At 44.2% G+C, this 24652-nt stretch overlaps 1 protein-coding gene and 1 non-coding gene across 2 annotated transcripts in view; one reads left to right on the top strand and one right to left on the bottom strand.

Annotated features, from left to right (window-relative positions):
- LOC126483682 (methyltransferase-like protein 17, mitochondrial) overlaps positions 1 to 24652 on the top strand; it is a 114536-nt gene that overhangs the window by 42689 nt on the left and 47195 nt on the right. Inside the window, exons 5-7 of the mRNA XM_050106768.1 lie at positions 1549 to 1711; positions 5294 to 5437; positions 21106 to 21195. Coding sequence (XP_049962725.1) covers positions 1549 to 1711; positions 5294 to 5437; positions 21106 to 21195 — 397 coding nt within the window. The remainder of the gene's footprint in view (positions 1 to 1548; positions 1712 to 5293; positions 5438 to 21105; positions 21196 to 24652) is intronic.
- Trnat-ugu (transfer RNA threonine (anticodon UGU)) lies at positions 19385 to 19459 on the bottom strand. Its single transcript has one exon. It is a non-coding gene; the product is annotated as a tRNA-Thr (tRNA).

The following is a 24652-nucleotide window of genomic DNA, read 5'->3' as shown; positions in this document are numbered from 1 at the left end:
TTTACAATGTCTGATGGTGCTACTGATGAGCTTTTATGCCAGTTGGTTGATCAGCAAGGGGTTCTTACTGTGATGTTGCAGCATCTCAGTCCACAGCAGGAGGTGCTCGTGACAGCACAACACAATGAAACCCAGGTATTGCAAATGCCTGCCTCTGATTTGGCCAGTTCGGATCCATCTTAACCTGTGTCACCTGCTGCATTGTCCCTTGCAACTAGTGTTTTGCGTGTCACCACTCTGGTCATGTATCTGCTACTGTTTCCGGATTACAATGAGCATGTTGAAGAATTGGAAGCCTATGGAAAATGGTTGTGGAAGCATTCTCATGCATTTGGATTTACTGATGTCACCTTATGCTGTGCTTTCTTCTTATCCTGATTATCAGCTTGTGTGTATCAACTTCTTTGTCAACTGGCCCCCCTGCAGAATCCATCTTCACTCTCTTTTGATAACATGTGTGACCTGTTTTCAAAATATTACTGTAAATGGATGCATGTCATTGTTGCTCAGGTTGAGTTCTGTCAATGTAAGAAATCAGAACATTCCTATAAGACTTGGCCAGCTGACCTTCTTGGTGTCTGATTTTCAACATATTAGAGCTATTCCATTATTCCATGAATACCAAATAATAGCCGGATCCACATCCAAGGCAAATCCCTTCTAATGCTGCTTTCAGTTGCCTCTCGTAGCACCATCGAGGTGTACCATGCTAAGGCTATTCGTAATCAATATAAGTGTTACACTGTATCTCTTGTGGCCTGACCAGGTACGCCAACCTGTGTAGCCGTAATCCTGTTTCCGGGCCGGGGTGGCTGTCTGGGTACACAGGTTTGCTTGTCCCCAAAATGGATTCACACTGTCATCTCCCAATGCTGCGGCAGCCGTCTCTGTGACATCCATACAGAGGAGGGTCTCTCTGCATGTTGTTATAACCAGCCCATGAAGCACATGTTGGATGCATCAAGAAGACATCTTACAGTATTTCTGCATGCACCAGTGACCATTCGCCAGTAGTGACCATACTGATTGGGGACGGAAAACGCTACCATGAGAGCTCCTTACCATCATTTTGGCCAGCATGGGAACACAACGCGGTGAACGCATTGCCATCTGTGGTGATAACTCATCCTATTAATAAATACGTTCCGCCTTTTGCGATATCCAGGAGACCATCATGAGTCGCTGTGATTTCAGTGTAATTATTGTCTCTGAATAAAAGTGTCATTTCTGTTCATCTCATTGTCTATTTCTTTCATTTACCTTCTGTACTGTACTGTAGCAGTTCTTTCTACATATGGCCCAAGTTTCATCGAGCTGTGTTAGATGGCAGTGACACATTATGCGAAAGTTACTTTCATCCTTTAGTTTTGCAAACCAGTGTCAGGAAGGCCATGCTGTTGTAAATATCAGAACTGGTTTTATGAGCAAGCTTGAAAATTTTGAAAATATTGTTTATATACCTGTTGTTATTTCTGACATAGATTCTAATTACAGTAATAACATAGAAAACCATGTTAAAAATTTTACTGATAGAATTTTTAATTTTAGGGCTGTTAATTCAGTCTGGAGAGAGACCATGAAGGAATATTTTTGTGTGGATTCTTCCCGTGATATGAATGAAATTTCAAGTCTTATTGTGAGAGATGGAAATGCTAACAAAGATCTTCCAAAAGGGATCTTTTATAGACAGTTTCTGCCAGCCTCACACACAGTAAGGAGAAGATTTTTATATTTTTTTCTAGTACTTAAACCATCTTTTGTGTAAAGAAATTACAGAGTATGATGGATTTTCATAGGTCTTGTAATTAATGGTTGCAAGAAAATGTGAGTTATATAAGTAAATGCCACAACTAAATGATCTAGTGCATGTGTGTGTGTGTGTGTGTGTGTGTGTGTGTGTGTGTGTGTGTGTGTGTTGGTGAGGTACTGCATGTAAACTGAGGTGACAAAAAAGTCATGGAATACCTCCTAATATCATGTCAGACCTCCTTTTGCGTGACATGATGCAGCAACTCGGCATGGCATGGACTCAGCGAGTCATTGGAAGCCCCTGCAGAAATAGTGATCCATGCTGCATCTATACTCAGGCATAATTGTGAAAGTGCTGCCAGCACTTGATTCTGTGCACGAACTGACCTCTCGATTACATCCCATAAATGTTCGAAAGGAGTAATGTTGGGCGATCTGGCTGGCCAAATCATTTCCTCGAATTGTCCAGAATGTCGTTAAAATCAGTTATGAACAGTTGTGACCCACTGACATGGAATATTGTCATCTATACAAATTCCATTATTGTTTGGAAACAAAAGGTCCCTGAATGGCTGCAAATGCTCTCCAAGTAGCCAAGGATAACCATTTCCAGAATGAGATTTTCACTCTGCAGTGTAATGTGTGCTGATATGAAACTTCTTGGCAAATTAAAACTGTGTGCCAGACCGAGACTTGAACTCGGGACATTTGCCTTTCACGGGCAAGTGCTCTGTCCTCACAGCTTCAGTTCTGCCAGACGAGGTACTGGCAGTATTGAAGCTGTGAGGATGGGTCGTGATCATGCTTGAGTAGCTCAGATGGTGGAGCACTTGTCCGCAAAAGGCAAATGTCCCGAGTTTGAGTCTCGGTCTGACGTACAGTTTTAATTTGCCAGGAAGTTTCATAACCATTTCCAGTCAACGATTACCCAACAATGCACTGTCCTTTTGTACATTGTGTACACAATACTACCACCATTTTTATATTTGCATATCGCTAACATGTGACTTTTGTCATTTCAGTGTATGCAGACTGAACATTGTTAGTGTATATTACGGTAAGTGAAGTAAAGTAAAGCAAAACAAAGCAAAGCAAAACTATTTGTTCTAGCCCTGATGGGCCAACCAGGGCTGATAGACCACTGTGTCATCCTCTGGCAGTCATCATTGTATGTGGTTCAGAGGAATATGGGGTCATCATTCCACTCTCCTGCCTGTTGTTGGCTTTATTTGTCTTGGAACTGTTGCCTCTCATTCAAGTAGCCCCACAGTTGGCATCACAAGGCTGTGAGTGCACCCTGTTCCAGTCCTCTCACCAAGGAAATATCCCTGGCAGTACTGTGAACTGAAGCTGGGTCTTCCACATAGCAGCCAGAAATGCTGAGAACTGAACAGCAGATGCGGACTGAAGATTATGTGGTGTTCAGTTAAATGCTTTGCTTTGCTCACCTTGAAATCCACTAGTGATATTGAGTCTGTATGTATGTGAATAACCCTTTTATGTGGTATTGACTTATCCACTCTATCACTGTTCAGCAAAGACTGTCTTTGCAGGTACACGTAATAATTGTTGCAGATGTGTACTGGTTTGTTAGTCTAAATGGGTTCCATTGTTTCTAAATAGGAGACAATTTGTGTAATCAGATAATGTATTGCTAATCTAAGTTGAATGTTGAGTCTTTACCATCAGGACATAAAATTCGAAATACTGCCTGTAGACAAATAGTAGAAGAGTGTGACGAGTGAAAATAGCGCCCAGTGTTGTATGTGATTGCAGTTGTTTGCAGTTAACAGAATACTTTTTATGAGATGGGAGTGCTTATCCCTTTGTACATCATCAGTTATTAAAGAATAATAAAAAAAAGGAACTTGAAAAGAAGATGCATAATGCATTGTTGGTGTGCAGATAGGATCTTTTTCATCTCTTATTGTTTTCCTATTTTTGAAGTCCAATTTTGTTCAGTGAATAGCTTTCAGTTGTGCCTGGCAGTTATGTTGATATGCTCCTGTCTAACAGTAATGTGGCAGTATAGATAGCTTTTTGTGATAATACCTTTATAGTGCCTCTACACCCTTATAATTGGGTGTATTTTTGTGGAAAGTGAGGTAGACATACCTAGTGGCATGTAGCAGCCCTTTCTTTCGTAATGATAGCAGTGGTAGATCATGGCATTGACGCTAAGAAATATCAAAGTTGTTGGGGATCCATCTAGATCCCTGATGGCGTAATCAATATCCCCAACTCAGGGAAATTGGTATGACTGGCTCTAAGACATATATGTCTTGAACAAATATTCAGATGTCCATCATGTGTTTCTGAAACCGTTCTGACACAATTGAGATGCAACTGAGTGTTCTGCTGAAGTTGTATGTTATCAGACAGAAGGTTCCCATGACCATACTCAGTTTGTGGTAACAAAAACGTATCAGGGGCTCCATTTCATCTTGTGTAAACATTATCCATACAAGATTAACCCCAATATAACCCTTAATGGTACTTTGTTACCAAGCAGGATTGGCCACATGATATGGTTTTTGATGTACTTGTACTTTGCCATCAGTGTGTAGCAACATTTTACCATAGCTTTTCAGTCTAGTCAACCTTCTTAGAGCATAAAAAGAAGAATGATGAGTGGTACGTCATCTGACAGCTTCCTAGTCACTTGAAATGCCAAACCATTTCATTCATCTTGCAACAGGAGCTGTCCATCTCCAACACCACACCTACCTCTAGTTCATTTGCTTATGAGTGTTTTGGATTAAGCTTTTCAAACTTGGAAGGAGACCATTGTGTTGTGTAAAAGCCATTCTCAGAGCACACAGACAATAGATTACAGGGAAAGTGTAAATATTCAGTCAGAGTGTCCTGGTTAATTGAGAAATACAGACTATCAATTATAATCCACTGCTAGGGTAATAGTTAACCCTGGAACTTGCACCTATTGTGACGCATCTGTACGGGATAGATTGTGCTAGTTCTCATGTATGTCAATATTGATTCATCCATAAAAGTGATAATCATCTGTGAAATGTTTATCATCACACGTAACTCTTGTATCCATGCCATTTTTTCCCTAATGACTTACTGTGTAAGTTCATCTATTATACTATGAAATGAACATTCCTAAGAAACAATCAATAAAATTCTGGAAAGCCATATGGCTGCATTCCCAGGATTCATCAATGAAGAAATACACATGTGAAAATATGAACATGCACAATCCGGGAAAGCATGTACACTAGTTTTCCTGATATACTTACTATAATGCTTATAGGTGGACATACCACCAGCATTTTTTTTTTTTTTTTTTTGCTGAACCATGATCTTGTCTCCAATGGTTTATATGTAATGAAAATAATCATTTCATTGTATTATTGCCACCACCACCACCACCACCACCACCACCACCACAAACTTCCAAACAGTTCCATAATATTTTTTTTCCATTTTTCAGTCCCTTCTAGCAAGATATTTTTATTTTTATGAGTACTTTGTTAAGCATTCTGTGTTTCATTTTTTTTCTCTATATTTTCCCTTTTCACAGATAAAATTTGATATTGTTATCAGTGCCTACTCTTTACTGGAGTTGCCTTCTACAGAAGTAAGGTTGGAAACAGTCCGTAATCTGTGGAGCAAGGCACTAAGATACATTGTATTTGTGGAACAAGGGACAAATGCTGGCTTTCAGGTAAGTGATAATTTTGTTCCATTACATGTCCACAATGCCACTGTTCTGTAAAAGTGAGTCAGGTGGTGCAGTAGGAAGACTCTGAGCTCATATGTGGGAGGACAGCAGTTCAAATTGTCATCCAGATTTAGGTTTTCCGCGATTTCCTGGAATCATTTAAGAGGCATGCCAACATCGTTCCTCTGAAAAGGACATGGCTGATTTCCTTCCCCATATATTCCCAAACCAGACCTGTGCTCTGTCTTTAATGATCACATAATTGATGGGACTGCTGTTCATTGTTTTTGTTTTCCTTGTGGAAGAGTCATCAGATACTATTATAGTATTTTATTGCTTTTACTATTGTTGTCTGCCCTCTAGTGAATCAACTCCAAAATTGCTATAGGCAGGTTACTAGCAATGGTGTAGATAATTTCTTCAACTATCAGTTTTCAGCCTTTGTCATTGTCCTGTGTAATGTCTGTTTCTTCATCTTATTTTATGTGTACAATATATTTCATCGTATTTGACTCTGATGTGAATTGTTAAGGAATAAAGTGAAACACTTCAGTTTTCCATCTTGTCATTTTTTTTTCTTATCAAATACCTCATGATAGATAGGTAGACAGTTTATACATAAGTTAGTTGCTCATACAGGTACACAGCCAAACCCTCCTGCGGGTTCGGGGGTAAGACTATGCCCGAGGTATTCCTGCCTGTCGTAAAAGGCAAATAAAAGGAGACTCAAACGTTTCGGCCTTATGTGATGGTCCCCTGTTGGGTTTGACCTCCATATCTCCAAATTCTTCTGAAGAGCGAGCCGATTGGGGAAGGGCGCCTTACATGGTGCATTTTGTCCATTGTGCATTGAGACCTCTAGCCAGCCTTACCATCGTCGCATTGCCGTCCCGCTCATTCTCCATCTCTTGGGCGAGGATGCATTCCTGGGTGCAATTTCCATTATGCACTGCGCAGTGTTGCTTTTTGCGGAGGTGACGACCATGGACTTTATTGCACCTAATATCCAGCACGGTAGCCAGTCCGTTGTGGTGGGGCTGCCATGTACCCTGTTGGTTGTAGCCCCCTGACAACACAGGGATCGCTCTACTGATGCCTGCCCCGTTTACTCCCCATGTATGCCAAGGAGTAGATGCCCATCTCCCTGGGGCATCAGGACTCCCGGCAATGGCCATCCTGCCAGGTGGCCCTTGCTGTGGCTGGGTGGCGCCCATGGGGAGGGCCCTTGGTCGGAGTAGGTGGCATCAGGTTGGATGACACGCAATGAAGCATGGCACATCTTCTATTGCTGATGGCCAGCCACCAGCAGTCTCTAAGCATTTGAGGGCTCATTTTAAAGCTAACGTTTATGACGCCAAATCGTTCCCCTCCCTGGCCACACCATGGGAAGAACGAAAGGCAATGAATGAAAGTGAGACGTATTCGCCCAGGTATCTCGTCTGTACCAGAGCTGATGGGGAATCCTTTGTATCCGTGAAGCCTCAGTTCTTTGTAAAGCATTTAGAGGACAAGTTTGGGGAGGTGGAGAGCTTGTCCAAAATGCGCTCTGGGTCAGTTTTGATAAAAACGGCATCCTCTGCCCAGTCACGCAGGTTACTTGCTTGTGACAAGTTGGGGGATGTTAACGTTACCATCACACCACATAAGAGTTTAAATATGGTCCAGGGTATTATTTTCCATAGGGACCTACTTTTGCAGTCTGATGACGAGCTGCGCGCCAACTTAGAGCGTCGAGGTGTCCATTTTGTCTGGCGCGTTCATCGGGGTCCGAGGGACAATCAGGTAGCAACCGGTGCCTTCATCTTGGCCTTCGAGAGTGATATATTACCGGAGAAGGTCAAGGTGATGGTCTACCGATGTGATGTCAAGCCCTATATCCCTCCCCCGATGCGGTGCTTTAAGTGCTGAAAGTTCGGCCATATGTCTTCCCGCTGCACTTCCAGCCTCACATGTCGAGATTGTGGACGTCCATCACATCCCGATACGCCATGTGCCCCGCCTCCCATCTGTGTCAACTGTGGAGAGCACCATTCACCTTGCTCCCCAGACTGCAGGATCTTACAGCAAGAGTGCAAAATCATGGAATGTAAGACCCTGGACCGACTGACCTATACTGAGGCCAAGCAGAAATATGAATGACTACATACGGTACGAATGACTTCCTCCTATGCTGCTGCAATGACAACCATGTTAGCCCCATAAGTTCAGCATATTCCAGCCCAATCACAGAGCCGTACAACTCCACATGCCCCCTTGCCCATGGGGGCATTATCCCCCCTGTTGCTCCTGTGCCACCTACCTCGGGAGCAACACCCCCCACACATCGGGGACATCCGTCCCCACTTCTAAGCCGGAGAAGTGTCCAACTTCTTCGGCTTCTCATGCTTGCAAGGGGTCCCTTGGATCCATCCCTTCCCAGGTTTCCACAAGCGGAAAGGCTGACAACCGACAGTGGCGTAAGTGCCCACAATCAGCTGGTCGTAGGGCTTCGCGATCCTCCTCCGTCCCGGAGACTGAATCGGTGAAGCCCTCCCAGTCAGTGAAACCCAAGGAGCAGCGTGAGAAATCCAAGAAGATGAGCTCTCAGCCTAAGGAACTTGCGGTGGCAGCCACCCCACCACAACCTTCCAGCTCTGCGTCTGAGGTCGAGGTGGAGATTCTGGCGTCCGCTGAGGACCTCTATCTCGCTGGTCCCTCAAACACCATGGGTAGCACTGGCACAGGTGCTCAATCGGAGGCAGCAGGTGACCCAACGGCTTAATCTGCCTTCCCAGTCCCTTCACACCTTTCTGAGTCGTGGACAATACCATCCTCCAGTGGAACTGCAGCGGTTTCTTCCATCATCTAGCTGAGCTCCGACAACTTATCAGCGTACACCCTTTCTTCTGCATTGCTCTTCAGGAAACTTGGTTTCCAGCATTGCGAACCCCCGCCCTCCGTGGCTATCAGGGTTATTATAAGAACTGGGCAGCTTATGAAAGAGTGTCTGGTGGCGTCTGCATCTATGTCCTTCACTCTCTTCACAGCCAGTCTGTCCCTCTAGAAACACCTTTAGAGGCTGTCTCTGTTCGGGTGTGGATGCCACAGGCTGTTACTGTCTGCAGTCTGTATCTTCCACCGGATGGTGATGTCCCACAGCATGTCTTGGCTGCGCTGATTGCCCAATTGCCGCCACCTTTCATGTTACTGGGCGACTTCAACGCCCATAACCCTCTGTGGGGTGGGTCAGTGGCAACAGGTCGAGGTGCCATCGTTGAGAATTTATTGGCACAGCTCGACCTTTCCCTTTGAAACGATGGTGCCTTCACACATTTCAGTGTGGCGCATGGCACATACTCCGATCTGCAGCCCTAGCCTCTTACCTTCTGTCCAATGGCGTGTGCATGACGACCTGTGTGGTAGTGACCACTTTCCGATCTTTCTGTCACTGCCACAGTGTCATTCTTCTGGGCGCCCTTGCAGATGGGCTATGAATAAGGCAGACTGGGACTTGTTTTCCTCCACTGGCACTATTGACCCTGTTTCTCATGAAGCCATTGATTCGGTGGTTCACTCAGTCACCACCAGTATCATTACTGCCGCAGAATCTGCCATTCCCCGTTCTTCTGGGTCCCCTCGGCGGAGGACTGTGCCTTGGTGGTTGCCTGACATCACTGAAGCGATTAAAGATCGCCAGCGGGCGCTCCAGCGTCACAAGCGACATCCCTCCATAGAACACCTCATCGCCTTCAAACAGCTGCGTGCGCAAGCCCGCTGCCTTATCTGCCAACGCAAGCAAGAGAGCTGGGAACGGTATGTGTGCACCATTGGCCTCCATGTCACTCCATCGCAGGTCTGGGCCAAGATTCGATGCCTCTATGGCTATCGGACCCCTGTCAGCGTCCCTGCGCTCTCACTGAATGGAGCAGTTTGTACTGACTCCGACATAATTGCCAACTGAATTGGCAGAGCATTTTGCTCTGAGTTCCGCTTCTTCGAATTACCCACTGGCCTTCCGCTCCATTAAAGAGCGGATGGAACGTCGGAGCCTTTCATTTCACACCCACCATCTTGAATCCTACAATGTTCTGTTCAGTGAGTGGGAATTTCACAGTGTCCTCGCCACTTGCCCTGACACCGCTCCTGGGTCAGATCGCATCCACTGTCAGATGCTGAAACACCTTTGAGTGGACTGCCAGCGACGGCTCCTCAACCTTTACAACCGTCTCTGGGTCGAGGGTGAGTTTCCGTCGCAATGGCGGGAAAGCATTGTTATCCCCGTTTTGAAACCTGGCAAGAACTCTTTGGAGGTGGACAGCTACCACCCCATTAGCCTTACCAACGTTCTTTGCAAGTTGCTCGAACAGATGGTGAGCCGGCGATTGAGTTGGGTACTCGAGTCACGGGGCCTCCTGGCTCTGTCTCAGGGTGGGTTCCGTAAAGGCCGCTCTGCCGCCGACAATCTGGTGAGCCTGGAGTCAGCCATCCGTACGGCATTTGCCTGCCGTCAGCACCTGGTCTCTGTCTTTTTCGACATGCGGAATGCGTACGATACTACATGGCGACACGTCCTCTCTACACTTAATGATTGGGGTCTTCGGGGTCTGCTGCCGATTTTCATACGCAATTTTCTGGCACATCGTACCTTCCGCGTGCAAGTCGCGTCCTCTCATAGTTCCTTCTGAGTTCAGGAGAACGGGGTGCCACAGGGATCTGTTTTAAGTGTCTGCCTGTTTTTAATAGCAATTAACAGGCTCGCTGCGGCGGTGGGAATGTCTGTCTCAGCGTCCTTGTATGCTGATGACTTCTGCCTTTACTATAACTCCATTGGCATTGCAGGAGCTGAACGTCAGCTGCAGGGCGCTATCCGCAAGGCCCAGTCTTGGGCTGTAGCGCATGGCTTTCAGTTTTCGGCAGCCAAGACCTGCGTTATGCATTTCTACCGGTGACGCACTGTTCATCCGGAGCAGTGGATTTACCTTGATGGCAAACTTCTTGCTGTGGTGGAGTCACATAGGTTTTTGGGTGTGGTTTTTGATGCCTGATTGACTAGGCTGCCTCATATTCAACAGATTAAACAGATGTGTTGGCGGCATCTAAATGTTCTGCGATGCTTGACCCACACCAGCTGGGGCGCCGACCGATCTACCCTCTTACGGCTCTACCAGGTGTTAATCCAGTCCCATCTGGATTATGGGAGCCTGGCTTATGGCTCAGCATCCCCCTCTGTGTTGCGGGTGCTGGACCCAATCCTACACAGCAGGATACAACTTGCCACTGGTGCTTTCCGGACCAGCCCTGTGGACAGCATACTTGTGGAGGCAGGTGTCCCTCCACTGCGGTTATGGTGCCAACATTTACTGGCCACTTATGCTGCCCACGTTTGTAGCTTGCCCGGGCATCCAAATTATCATCTCCTGTTCTGGCAGCCAGTCATCCATCTCCCAGAACGTCGGTCCCGGTCGGGTTGTATGATCGCCGTCCGCATCAGAGAGCTTCTCTCCAGCCTTGGGGTTTCCCTTGTTCCACCTCCTTTCCGGGCTCCTCTGCATACATCCCTGTGGTGTGTGCCTTGCCCTTGCCTTTGGCTGGAATTGGCACTGGGCCCGAAGGACTCAGTCCCTCCGGAGGCCTTCCGCCGCCACTTTTATTCCATCCTAGCCACGTATGAGGGCTCTTGTGTGTTTTACACTGACGGTTTGATGGTTGCTGGTCATGTCAGTTATGCTCTAACTGTAGGGGACCATTACGAATAGCGATCCTTGCCGGCTGGCTGCAGCGTTTTCACTGCTGAGCTGGTCGCTATCTTTCGTGCCCTAGAACATATCCGCTCCTGCTCAGGTGAGTCCTTTGTTATCTGTAGCGACTCCCTGAGCAGTTTATGAGCTATCGACCAGTGTTTCCCTCGCTCTCGTCTGGTGATGGCTGTCCAGGGATCACTCCATGCTCTTGCCCATTGCGGTCACTCTGTGATCTTTGTGTGGACCCCAGGCCATGTTGGGATACCCGGCAATGAAAAATGTTGACCGACTAGCGAAAGAGGCCACCAGTAAATCATCTCTGGACGTTGGCCTCCCGGAGACTGATTTGCGAGCCTTCTTACACCGCAAAGTTTTTGCGCTATGGGACGCTGAAAGGCGCAATCTGACCACACCCAATAAACTCCATGCTATCAAGGAGATGACCTCTGTGTGGTGGTCATGCATGCGAGCCAATTGCAGAGACTCAGTGGTCCTTTGTCGGCTCCGCATTGGGCACACTCGGCTGACGCACGGCCACTTATTGCGCCGTGAGGACCCACCTCTATGTGGATGTGGCTCCGTTTTGTCTGTGGTCCACATTTTGTTGGAGTGTCGCCTTTTAGCTGTGCTCAGACAGACGTTTGCGCTGCCTGACATGCTCCCTGCCCTTTTAACAGATGACTCTGCCATGGCGGACTTGGTTTTGTGTTTTATTCGGGCAGGGGGCTTTTATCACATGATCTAAGTGTTTGTCTTTATTTTGTGGCGAGACTGGCCTCTGCCCTACAGTTTTAGTCTGAATTTTTAATGTGTTCTTGGTGGTTGGCTTTTCCTTTTTTGTCCCTATGGTCGGCCAACCACTGTCACACTCTGTGTGATTTTAATTCGTTTTGTCTGTTCTTTGTCTGAGTCTTTCTTGTCCTCTGTCGTCTGTTCTCTCCATTATTCGGTTTTACTCTGTGTGCGTGTTTTTAAGTTTTGGAACAAGGGACCGATGACCGTAGCAGTCTGGTCCCTTTAATCCCACAAACCAACCAACCAACCAGCCTACACAGCCAAAAGTATTGGGCGCCCTAGAAATTTTGCATGTGTGCAATGTATGTAACTGTAAATAAACTCATTGCTTTGAAAATTAGTTTGTTGGGATCAAAAAGGACAAAAACAATGATCCACCTCAAAACCACCCATAAAACATCTGGTGCACTAAAATTTGTTATTTGAGTGATTTTCTGTGTTCTAATCAGTTTGCTACATTCACCTGTTGTGAACACATATCACTAATCTGGTGCTCTTTTCCTGTTTAGATTTGTGACATCAGTGTTACTGCTGGATTATGCCTAAAAGAAACAAACTTAGTATAGAAAAATTGGTGCAGATAAAGCACTTGCATGAGCAAGGGAAATCACAGGTAGAGATTTCGAAAACTGTGAAATGTTCATGCCAGTCTGTACAATATGCTATTGAGCGTTTTGCCATGACTGAGTCATATGTTAATAGGCCAAGAGCTGGGCGCATGTGGATCAAAACAAACTGTGAGGACTGAATGATAGTGAGAGAGTCATTAAAAAATAGGAACAAATCCTCATTAGACTTCGGTGCTGAGTTGTCTAAAAGTTTTAACAAAACAATATCTGCTCACACTGCTCGTAGATGACTTCAAGAAGTTGGTCTAAAAGGCTGTAAAGTTGGGAAGAAGCCATGGCTCTCCGACAAGAATAGAAAGGCACAATATGAGTGGTTTCTAAAACACTAAATGTTTACCAAACAAGAGTGGTCAAATATCATGTGGTCTGATGAAGCATACATTCAGGTAGGTTTGTCAACTTGATGCTGTAACAACACATACCAATTTGGATAGAAAACAAAAGGCATTAATTTAAAAACACATGAATGAATTCTCTACAATACTTATTCACTTTTCAGATTTCCACAAATTATATAGATGTCCTAGAGTCTGATTTACTGCCCTCTTTTACAACTCTTTTGTGATACAAACACGGACGGCATTAAATTCCAGTGCGATAATGCAACCTGCCTTATATCTGGCCACGCAGTGACATGGGTGCAGGAAAATAGCATTGAGCTTCTGGACAGGGCTGCCCAATCACCGTACCTGAACTCCATAAAGCATTTAGGGGTTTATTGAAATGCAAAGTTAGGCGGCATACAAGTAAGTCAAAAGAAGAATTAAAAGACTGCCTGTACCTTGAGTGGAATTCCACAAGAGCCGAAGATTGTGAAAAGCTAGTGTGCTCTCTACCAAAAAGAATTTCTGCTGTAATAAGGGCCCACAAAATATTGATTTTGTGTTACTAACTGAACTCTGTCCGAACAGGCCTTGGAAGGCCCAATGGTACCGACCGGCCACCACGTCATCCTCAGCCCACAGTTGTCAATGGATGCGGATATGGAGGGGCATGTGGTCAGCACACTGCTCTCCCGGCCGTATGTCAGTTTACGAGACTGGAGCCACTACTTCTCAATCAAATAGCTACTCAGTTTGCCTCACAAGGGCTGAGTGCGCCCCGCTTGCCAACAGCACCCAGCAGACCGGATGGTCCTCCATCCAAGTGCTAGTCCAGCCCAACAGCGCTTAACTTCGGTGATCTGACAGGAACTGGTGTTACCACTGTGGCAAGGCCGTTTGGCTTTGTGTTACTAATAAACATTATAAATGCGAACAAATTGTTTCTATTTATGTAATTTTCTTATTTTTCACAAATCTCAAAGTTACCTAGAGTGCTCATTACTTTTGGCCAAGAATGTATAACATCATTATAATTCTGCATCTACACACATTCCACAAGCCACCAAACAGTGCATGGTGGTGGGTGTCTTATACCACTGCTGAGAATTCCCTTTCCTGTTCTGCTCACAAATGTAGTAGGGGAAAAATGGCCATCTATTACTCTGTAAAAGCACCAGTGTCCCTTATCTCATCTTTACAGTTCTTCTGCACCATGTTCGTTGTTGGCAGTAAAATCATGCTGCAGTGAATTGCAAATGCTGGTTCTCTAAATTTTGTCAGTAATGTTTCATGAAAAGAACATTGTCTTCCCCAGGGATTCCAATTTCAGTTCCTGCAGCATTTCCCTAGTAATTCCGTGTTCATCCAATTTGTTAGGGAGAACACAAGAGCAACGCTCAAGAATGGGTGGCCTAAGTGTTCTACACATGATCTCCTTAATAGATGAGCTACATCTTCCTAGAATTCCACCAATAAACCAAAGTTGATCGTTTGCCTTCCATACAACCGATCTTGTAAGCTTGTTTCATTACATATTGCTCTGAAATGTTATGCGTACGTATTTCATAGATGTGACTGTCAAAGAACAAGATTATTTTTTATAAAAGAAAACATGGTCCGTTGTAGGCTGTAATGTAAATATTCTTTATTTAAATTTTTCTATTAGCTAATTTTGATCATAAGTCATTTTCAAGCTCATGCATGATTCCATGTAATACATAGTGTAATTATTAGATTCTTTTAGTTTATGTGTACAAACCAGATGTCATATTACTTAATTACAATAGCACTGAATACACATTAAAAAACGTTACAGCATCACATATCACATGTCTTATGTGACATGTGGTGTTGAGTATTATTGATGTGGATTTAATCCTAATGTAATTATGGAGTATCAAAACTAATATGAAAAGGATAGATTGCTGCTCACTGTAAAGATGACATGTTGAGTTGCAGAAAGGCGAAGGAAAGACTGTTATACATTTAGCTTTTTCCCAAAGCCTTTTTCAGAAAAGAAAACACACTATCACATTTACACACAGGCAAAATTCATTAAAAAATTTTTAAAAAGTTGTAAGTTAGTAAAACCCTTCACAAAATAATAAAAACTGTACCTCCTGTCATCTGACATTCCTCATTACTGCAGTACTGTAAATACTCGTGAAAATAGCATACTACTTCTATTCTCATGACCTTAATGTATATGGTGCTGTGTGTGAGGTTTGTGTAAATGCTGGTTGCCAATTCTTCTTCTTACTCCCTCTCCCCACTTTAGGGAATGCTACCATACCAGTGGCATTGAAGCCTTTGAAAGGGCAAAAGTGCCCCACATGCGCAATAATCTTATGTGTAGGCAACTGCAGTTTGACATTTCCTGGCAAGTGTCGTTTTGATAATCTGGTGCAGACATTGGTACCAGGTGATGAAACTCTCTGTTTTATTCTTTGGGGTGTACGAGCTTGTCAGCATTACCCATTGACTTACACAGTATTATGGTAATTTAACATTACATTGTCGCATTCTTTCTTGTTGCTCAAGGACCTTGATGTTAGCTTTTTGTATCTACTTCCATATCTTCTTCACAACATTCGGTATGGATTCTTCATTCATCCCCAAATTCAATTTGACCACTTCAAATGCTGAAGACATTTTTCTATGAGACACCACCTATTATGGTACACGCCTGTATTATAGGTTTTCAAATTATAAGCTGCAGCAGCAATAGAGTATGTCCACATGAGGCAAATGGGCAGTGGTAGAGTATGTCTGCTCAAGACAGCTAGTCAGGTCTGGCGTGAACTTAGGAACCTCCAAGCAGTCGATGGAATTAAGCCGGCAGTTGGCCTTCTGCCTGGAAGACACCAGTTCAGCTCCTAGTGGCTCCTGAACATAGGCCAGGAGGCAGTCCTGCAACTTAGTGAAGACAAGTGTCTAGCAGTGGCAGGAAGATGAGCAATTTCAGGGCAATAACCGATGTGGAGTATGAGGGGCGTTTGAAAAGTCCATGCAAAGTCCGAGAGATGTCACCACCAGCACGTATCGAGGTCATGTTTAGTTAGTAGCATCTTTGGAAAGAACACACACCAAGTTTCAGCCATATTGGTCTATTTCTTTGAGTTTGGCATTCGTGTGAATCAAGGAAGTTGAGCGCTTGTCAAAAAATGGACGAAAAAGAATTTAGTGTGGTGATTAAACATTACTTTATGAAAGGCAAAACACCTCAGGAGATTAAAGAGAAGCTTGCTAAACATTACGGTGACTCTGTACCTTTGATTAGAACAGTTTATAAGTGGTTTCAAAATTTTTGGAGTGGCCATATGGGCACAAGTGATGCTGAACGTTCTGGACGCCCTGTGGAAGGTTGGGACTCCAGAAATCATTGATAAAATCCATGATATGTTGATGGATGACAGAAGAGTTAAGGTGCGTGAGATTGCTAGTGCTGTGGGCATCTCGAATAAACAGGTACAGAATATTTTGCATAAACATTTGGACATGAGAAAGCTATTCGCAAGATGGGTTCTGCGATTGCTCACTCTTAACCAAAAACAGAATCGTGTGAAGTGTTGCAAGGATGGTTTGAAGCTGTTCAGAAAGAATCTGCAGGACTTTAAGCATTGTTTCGTCACTGTGGAAGAAACATGCATACATTACTATACTCCTGAGACCAAACTACAATCTAAAGAATGGGTTATCAAGGGAGAATCTGCACCAAAAAAGGCGAAGACCATTCCTTTGGCTGGAAAGGTTGTGGCGACTGTCTTTTGAGATTCAGAAGGGATAATCCTCATCGACTATCTGGAAAAGGGTAAAACTATTACAGGTGAATATTATTCATTGTTATTGGACCGTTTGAAAACCGAGCTGTAAGAAAACCGCTGGCGATTGGACCGCAAACAGTCCTTTTTCATCACGACAATACACCAGCACACACCTCAGCAGTTGTTGTAGCAAAATTAATGGAAATAGGATTCCAACTCATTTCATATCCCCACTATTCTCCAGACTTGGCTCCCTCGGAGTACTATTTGTTTCCCAATTTGAAGAAATGGCTGGCGGGACAAAGATTTTATTCAAACGAGGAGGTGATTGCAGCAACTAATAGTTATTTTGCAGACTTGAACAATTCCCATTATTCAGAAGGGATCAACAAATTAGAACACCATTGGACTAAGTGTATAAGTCTAAAAGGAGAGTATGTCAAAAAATAAAAAAGGTTTACCCCAAACACGTAAGTAGTTTTTATTTTTGCACGGACTTTTCAAATGCCCCTTGTACTTCCGGTAGCTGACTGCAGGTGATAACTGATACTGACTGGCTAAAACAGGCAGCATTTATACCGGCTTGGCCTGTTAGCAATTTTGAAGAAGCACTGTTTCCATCAAGTAAGCTACAACAGAGCCACAATGCAGAGATTGGTCATGCAGCAGTCAGGTCACCATTGCCACAGTGGCTTCTGTCTTTCTGCTGTGTCAGTAGCGTTACAACTGTGACTAGGCCGAAGGTGCAGCAATTTCTCCTACTGCACCCCCTGCGGGTCCAGGGGTAAGAATAGGCCCGAGGTATTCCTGCCTGTCTTAAGAGCCGACTAAAGTGAGTCTCTCACATTTCGGCATTTATGTGATGGTCCCCTGTAGGGTTTGACCTCCATATTTCAAAATTTTTCTGAAGAGCGATCCAATTGGGGAAGGGCACCTTACATGGAACATCGCATCCATCTTGCATTGAGACCTTTAGCCAACTTTCTCATTGTTGCATTGCAGTCCCGCTCCTTCTCCATCTCTTGGGTGAGCTCACCTTCCAGGGTGTGTTTTCCACCATGCACAACTCAGTGCTGCTTTCTGTGCTGACGATGATAATGCACAACTCAGTGCTGCTTTCTGTGCTGACGATGATAATGGACTTCTTTGCACCTGATATCCAGCACACTAGCCAATCCATTGTGGTGGGGCCGTCACGTACTCTGTTGGTTGTAGCCCCCTGACAACACAGGGATCACTCTGCTCATGCCTGTGCTATTAAAGCATGGCACATCATCTCTTACTGGTGGCCAGCTACCAGAAGTCTCTAAGTGTTCCAGGGCTCAGTTCATCGCACAGAAGTACAACCCCTAATTGTTCCCTGCCCTGGTCTTACCATGGGAGGAACGAAAGGCTAAGGCTGGCAACAAAACTTACTCGCCTTGATATTTAGTATGTACGAGAGCTGATGGGGAGTCTTTTCATGATGATGAAGCCTCAGTTCTTTGTAGAGCCAGAGAAGCGTACCGCTTCTTCGGCTCCTCTCACTTGGAAGGGGTCCCTTCCTTCCCAGGTTTCTCCTAGTGGGAAGGATGATGCCCGCCAGTGGCTGAAGTGCCCAGAAGCAGCTGGTCATAGGGCTTCATGATCCTCCTCAGTTCTGGAGACTGAATCTGTGAAGCCCTCCCAGCCAGCAAAACCAAAGGAGCAACGGGAGAAGTCAAAATAGAAGACTCCTAAGACCAAGGAAATTGCAGTGGCACCCCCACTACCGCTACCTACCAGCTCTGCATCTGAGGATGAGGTGGAGATTCTGGCATCTGCTGGCGACCTAGATCTCGTCTCTGCCTCAAATGCAATGGTTCTAGATTCAGGCTCTCCTTCAATGGCGGTAGATGACCCAGTAGTGTAATCTGCCTCCTTGGTCCCTTCACACCTTTTTCGGCCGCGGATGATGTCATCTTCAGTGAAATTGCAGTGGTTTTTTCCACCACCTTGCTGAGCCCCAACAACTTCTCAGCCTTCAACCTTTCTTCTGCATTGCTCTCCAGGAAACTTGGTTTCCGGCAATGCGAATCCCCGCCCTCCGTGGCTATCAGGGTTACTATAAGAATTGGGCAGCTTATGAGAGGGTATCTGGTGGAGTCTGCATCTACATCCTTTAGAGGCTGTCACTGTTAGGGTGTAGATGCCTCAGGCTGTTACTGTCTGCAGCATCGTGATATCCCACAGCATGTATTGACTGCGCCGATCAGTTTACCCTTCTACGACTGTATCAGGCATTGATTCAGTCCCGTCTCAATTATGGGAGCATGGCTTACAATTTGGCATCGCCTTCTGCATTGTGGTTGCTTGGCCCCATACTTCACTGCAGGATCCGACCTGCAACTGGAGCTATCCGCACAAGCCCTGTAAACAGAATGCTTGTGGAGGCTGGTGTCCCTACATTGCGAATCCAGCACCAACGACTATTGGCCGCTTATGCTGCACATGTTTGTAGCTTACCTGGGCATCCAAATTACCTTCTCCTGTTCCTCAACTCGGTCGTCCATCTTCTCGAATGGCGGCCCCGGTCAGGGTATACAATCATGTTTCGTGTCTGGTCTCTTCTCTCTGGGCTTGAGTTTCTCCCTCTCCCACCTCTTTTCCAGGCCCATTTACATGTGAAATGATAATTAAATGGACACCCTAGCTGCAAACAGGTATTGATGTACTTCATTGGGGACATGTTGAAAATGTGTGCCCCGACCGGGACTCGAACCCGGGATCTCCTGCTTACATGGCAGACACTCTATCCATCTGAGCCATCGCGGGCACAGAGGGTAGTGCGTCTGCAGGGACTTATCCCTTGCACGTTCCGCGTGAGATCCACATTCCCAACATGTCCACGCCACTACATTCATAGTGCGCCTAATAGATGTTTGCCCATCATACTCATTACTCGTGGCAGATTAAGCTACCAAGTCCTGTACGAGTTCGGGCATAGCATGTGCGTTATGCTATCACTCTTGAGGATCATTCTGAACAACGCTCATTGCCAGCTGGCTGCATTGTTTTCACTGCAGAGCTGGTAGCCATCTCTCACACCCTAGAGTATATCTGCTCCTGCTCAGGTGAGTCCTTCGTACTCTATAGTGACTCCCTGAGTGGTTTACGAGCTATCAACCAGTGTTTTCCTCATTCTTGTCTGGTGATGGCTATCCAGGATTCCATCCATACTCTTGCCCGTTGCAGTCACTCCTTGGCTTTGTGTGGACCCCGGGTCATGTCGGCATTCCGGGTAATGAATGTGTTGACAGGCTGGCCAAACAGGCTATCAGTGAACCGGCCCTGGAGATTGGCCTTTCAGAATGTGATCTCCAGTCAGTATTGTGGCAGAAAGTCCTTGGTACCTGGGGTGATGAATGGCGCACCCTGCCTTCGCCCAATAACTTCAAGTGTGTGGCGCTCCTCCACGCGAGCCTCTCACAAGGACTCAGTTGTTCTCTGCTGGCTATGCATTGGCCATACTTGGCTGACACATGGCCATTTATTGTGCCATGAGGACCTGCCTCTATGTCGCTGTGGATCAACAGTGACAGTGGTCCACATGTTGTTGGGTTGTCTGCTTTTAACTGCACTCAGACAGATGTTTGTGCCAGCTTAGTTTTGAGTTTTATTCGAGCAGGGGGTTTTTATTGCTCAATCTGAGGGTTTGTCCCTTTTGTGCATTGTCTGGCCTTTGGCCTACAGTTTTAAATTGGGGTTTTTAGTGTGTCTCTTGGTGGTTGGCTTTTCCATTTTTCCATGGTCGGCCAACCGCTGTACACCTCTGTGTGCTTATAATTTCATTGTTTTCTGGTCTTCGTCTCTGTCTTTCTTGTTCTGTGTCGTTCCTTCTTACCTCCATTCCTTGTTTTTATTCCTTGTGGGTGTTTCATGGTCGTGGAAAAAGGGACCGATGGCCTTTGTAGTCTGGTCCCTTCAACCCCCACAAACCAACCAACCATCTCCTACTACAAGGCTTGACGGTGATTCTTCAGGTGTCAGCATAGTCCACTTGTGGTTTCTTATGCAAGACTGTTTATCCAGCCTGATACTTTTTGTGTCAGCCTGTTGTGACATCTGACCATTAACTCAGCCATGTCAAGTAAAGAAGCTGGAGCACAACACACCATTTTTATACACAGAATTTGTGAAAGTGGATGTAAGAGCAAGTAGGATTTATTGTTAAAATATTTAGTGTACTGCACTAAGCTTTGTAATGGCTGTTTACTAAGCAACATGTACATCCATCTGAATGTGATTTATGGTCTAGACATGGTATTTTTAGCTACTCCCATGACCATTTAGTTTTAACCCAGTTCTAGTATGTGCATGTTCCTTGAATAAATTGAAGTATTTCCTTTTTTGTGGTTCACACTTTGCAAATCCAAATTACAATTCATCCATACAACTATTCATTTATTATTTTTGTTTCAGGTTGTAAATGAAGCAAGGGATTACATATTGCACCTTGCAGAAAATGCATCTGAAAGGCTTCCAATGCCCAAAGCTCATATATTTGCACCAGTGAGTTCACAATTTACATGAATTAATTTACTTATCTTCACATTTTAGCTGGTATGGTCTGAAAAGCTTTGACAGTATTAAGCTTTTATCTTGTTAAATAAAATTGTGGATTTTATATATTACCTCCTTACGTAACATTACTATTTAACAAGAATTTAATTTTTGATAGAGATTACAGACACATAAAAAGATGATGATAGAGAACAGGAACGCATGAGATCCACATAAAGTAGGACCTTATGGGTCTAGATATGGAAAAAATCTCAACTCTAACACTGGCTAGACAACAGGCACTATTGGTTACTGAAAAGACAATTATGTGACTTGTCATGTTGAAATTTTGTAAGGTTTCTGCACTTAATTCTGTTTGGCGTATACACTGACGAGTCAAAACATTATGACCATTTGCTCAGTAGTTCTTTATGTCCATATTTTGACAGATGGTTGTGGGACCTCAGCTGTTCAATACAGAATGTAAAATCAAACGACTTTCAGCTTTCTAAATTTCCAAATTGTTATTTTATTGGGCTACTAGTTTCAGTGATACATTATGCCATTTCAGGCCCCGTGACTGGCATATAGGAAGATTCCCACCTTTGGTCCAGTCAAAATAGGGGCCAGCATTCAATGACTAGTATCCATAGATTTTTGAGACAGCGATCACTTCAAACATCAGCTGCCATTGGCAGGTGATGTTTGAAGTGATCGCTGTCTCAAAACTGTATGGATACCAGTCATTGAATGCTGGCGTCAATTTTGACTGGACCAGAGATGAGAATCTTCCTAAATGTCGGTCAGGAGGCTTGAAGATGACGTAATATATCACTGAAACTGGTAGCTTAATAATATAACAATTTGGAAATTTTGACAACTGAAAGCTGTTTGATTTGAAATTCTGTTCTTAATAGCTTGTTTGTCCATCTTTTGGAACAAAATACTTGATTGATTGTGGGTATTAGGGATCCTACACTTTGATGGTAAGTTTGTCAAGATATGTGGCATTAGATGTCTATGCACAGGTCATGTAATTCACATAAATAACAATACCAGAGAAGGATAGTTGCTACTCACCATACAGCGGAGATGCTGAGTCACGATAGGCACAAAAAAAGATTCACACAATTATAGCTTTCGGCCATTAAGGCCTTTGTCAGCCAGTAGACACACACACACACACACACACACACACACACACACACACACACACACACTCACAAATGCAAGTTCGCAGAAGAGCTTCTGTGAAGTTTTTTTTCAGTGGTTGCACAGCACACAACTACTTTGACATGTGGCTCACTCATTTTGTACAGAACAATAAGGGCACAATGGCAGAGGAGTACATGGCCACCGTTCTGATGCTGATTGGTGTTGCTGCTTAGCATGGTGCTGCCGCATGCGACATGGAGGCTGCGATTTTACAGTCATGACATTGTTTTCCTGTGAGCTAACCAATGGTGACTGAGCAGCAGAAGGAGGAATGGCGGCTACTTCACACCACACATCTATCTGATTTTCTGCTGCCCAAGATACTTCAGAGGTCTGGATACTGTTCAGGATTTCTGTGATAGAGGAATTTTACATTGTAAAGCATGTTCACCAACTTCCTTATCAAGGGCCAGGTGTATAATAGCATCGCAAACCATCGAATCAGCATTTGAGTCCTGTTGAGCTTCAGTAATAAAGTGGCTCCAGTGGCTAAGTCCATGAAGTTCCGCTGCCCAAGTTCTGTATGACTGTTGTGACCACTTTTGACAATAGTAGAACTCAGTGTGAACAACAATAATGTGAATATGTTTGCAGTAATAATTAGAGACCAACTGGCACATCTCATCAAGAGAGAGACTGGCTGGTCCCTGAAGAGGAGCTAACTGACACAAAAGGTGATAAGTACAAGGAGAAATCCATGACAGAAAGAAAGCCTTAACACACATTGTGTTTGGTGACTCGAAAAGCTTGGAAATACTACCGAAGTCATTTTTCATATGCGTCCCAATCTTCCACAGAATCGTCATATGGAGGAAACAGTGGGAGTTGCGTCAATGGCGGTGAACCATGGTGCATCAACGATGCTGTCAAATTGTTTAGTGCTGTGGGCAGAGCATGCTGCTGGTTGGTGAGAGCTCACTGCTGTTCAGCAAAAGGTTGAAGAGTTTCTTCCTCTGACATATTTGCTGTAGCAAACCAAGAAATGAAACATGCGGAGTATAATACTGCATTCATTGTCAAATATGTTGTAACACTGTACAAACAAAATATCAGAACCCCACCAACCAAGTTTTTTTTCTGCTTCCATGTGAAGGGATACACCAAGACACTGAATGAAGTATTAAATGAAAAAAATATCTCTTAACCATGGAAAACATTACAACACATTCTAACAGGTGAATGTGTAATCATCATATAAACATTTGTCAGGCTGACAGCCCACCATGCTGACTTATATAAGGCTGTTTTGCACATGGCACAGAGCTAGCTGCACCCACCACCTGTGCCATCATGAGGTAACGTCTTGTGGTTGGCTGTGGAGGTGTGCGCTGTTTGATTGTGCGTACTAACTCTATAGAGTTACAACAGTCGTATCATGTAGAAATGGAAGTGTCTGCATTACTTTGACACTGTGAATTCACAAAGCAGCTGTAAATGGTTCTGAATTTTTATTACATTGCCAAGGAATACAAGGGATTTATTCACACAAATCAGAAGTGCTTGATGCCAAAGAATTGCACCAATTTACTTTCTATTTCTTCCTGACTTCATTGAGTTTATCATAAAATCACAAGATTATTTTCTCATGGCACTGACCTATGATCATGCCATCCTTAAGTTTCCAGTCGACTGAAGACTAACATCTACTACAAATAACAATGACCCATCCAGACTGTTCACAATATACAAATCTGTAAGTGCAGAGATGGACTTAAGTAATTATAGTGCTCACTTCTTTTTTAGAGTTAGTTTTTAATCAATGTTGTTAGCAGTGTGATACATATTAGTAATGTTATAGAATAATGTTATGAACACTGAATGATTTCATCACCCTATATAAGTAACTCATAACATCACGAACTTAACAAAGGCATTATTTCCAATCAACTCTGTATGTCGTTCTGCAATTTTGTGGTTCCATTTGTACAACCGAAATGAAATGTATAAGGGACACTCAAATGAAAATGAGACAGATGCTAACAAAGTAAGTAAACTGTTTACTATTTCAAAAGTAATCATCCTAACTGTTAATACATTTAACCCATTATGAGAGAAGATGGTCAATTTCTTTGTGGAAAAATGTTTGTGGTTGCGTATGGACCCAATCATGCACCTTTTGATTTGGAGCAAATCAATGAGCACAAATGTCTTACTTAAGGGCTCAAAAAATGTGAAAATCATATGGAGGGGGAGAGGTGGGGGGGGGGGGGGATCAGACTGTGCAAGGGCTTTCCAGTGAAACTAATGCAGT

Source organism: Schistocerca serialis, chromosome 1 (genome assembly GCF_023864345.2).
Source record: "Schistocerca serialis cubense isolate TAMUIC-IGC-003099 chromosome 1, iqSchSeri2.2, whole genome shotgun sequence".
NCBI lineage: Eukaryota > Metazoa > Arthropoda > Insecta > Orthoptera > Acrididae > Schistocerca > Schistocerca serialis.
This window is presented reverse-complemented; position numbering and strand designations above follow the sequence as displayed.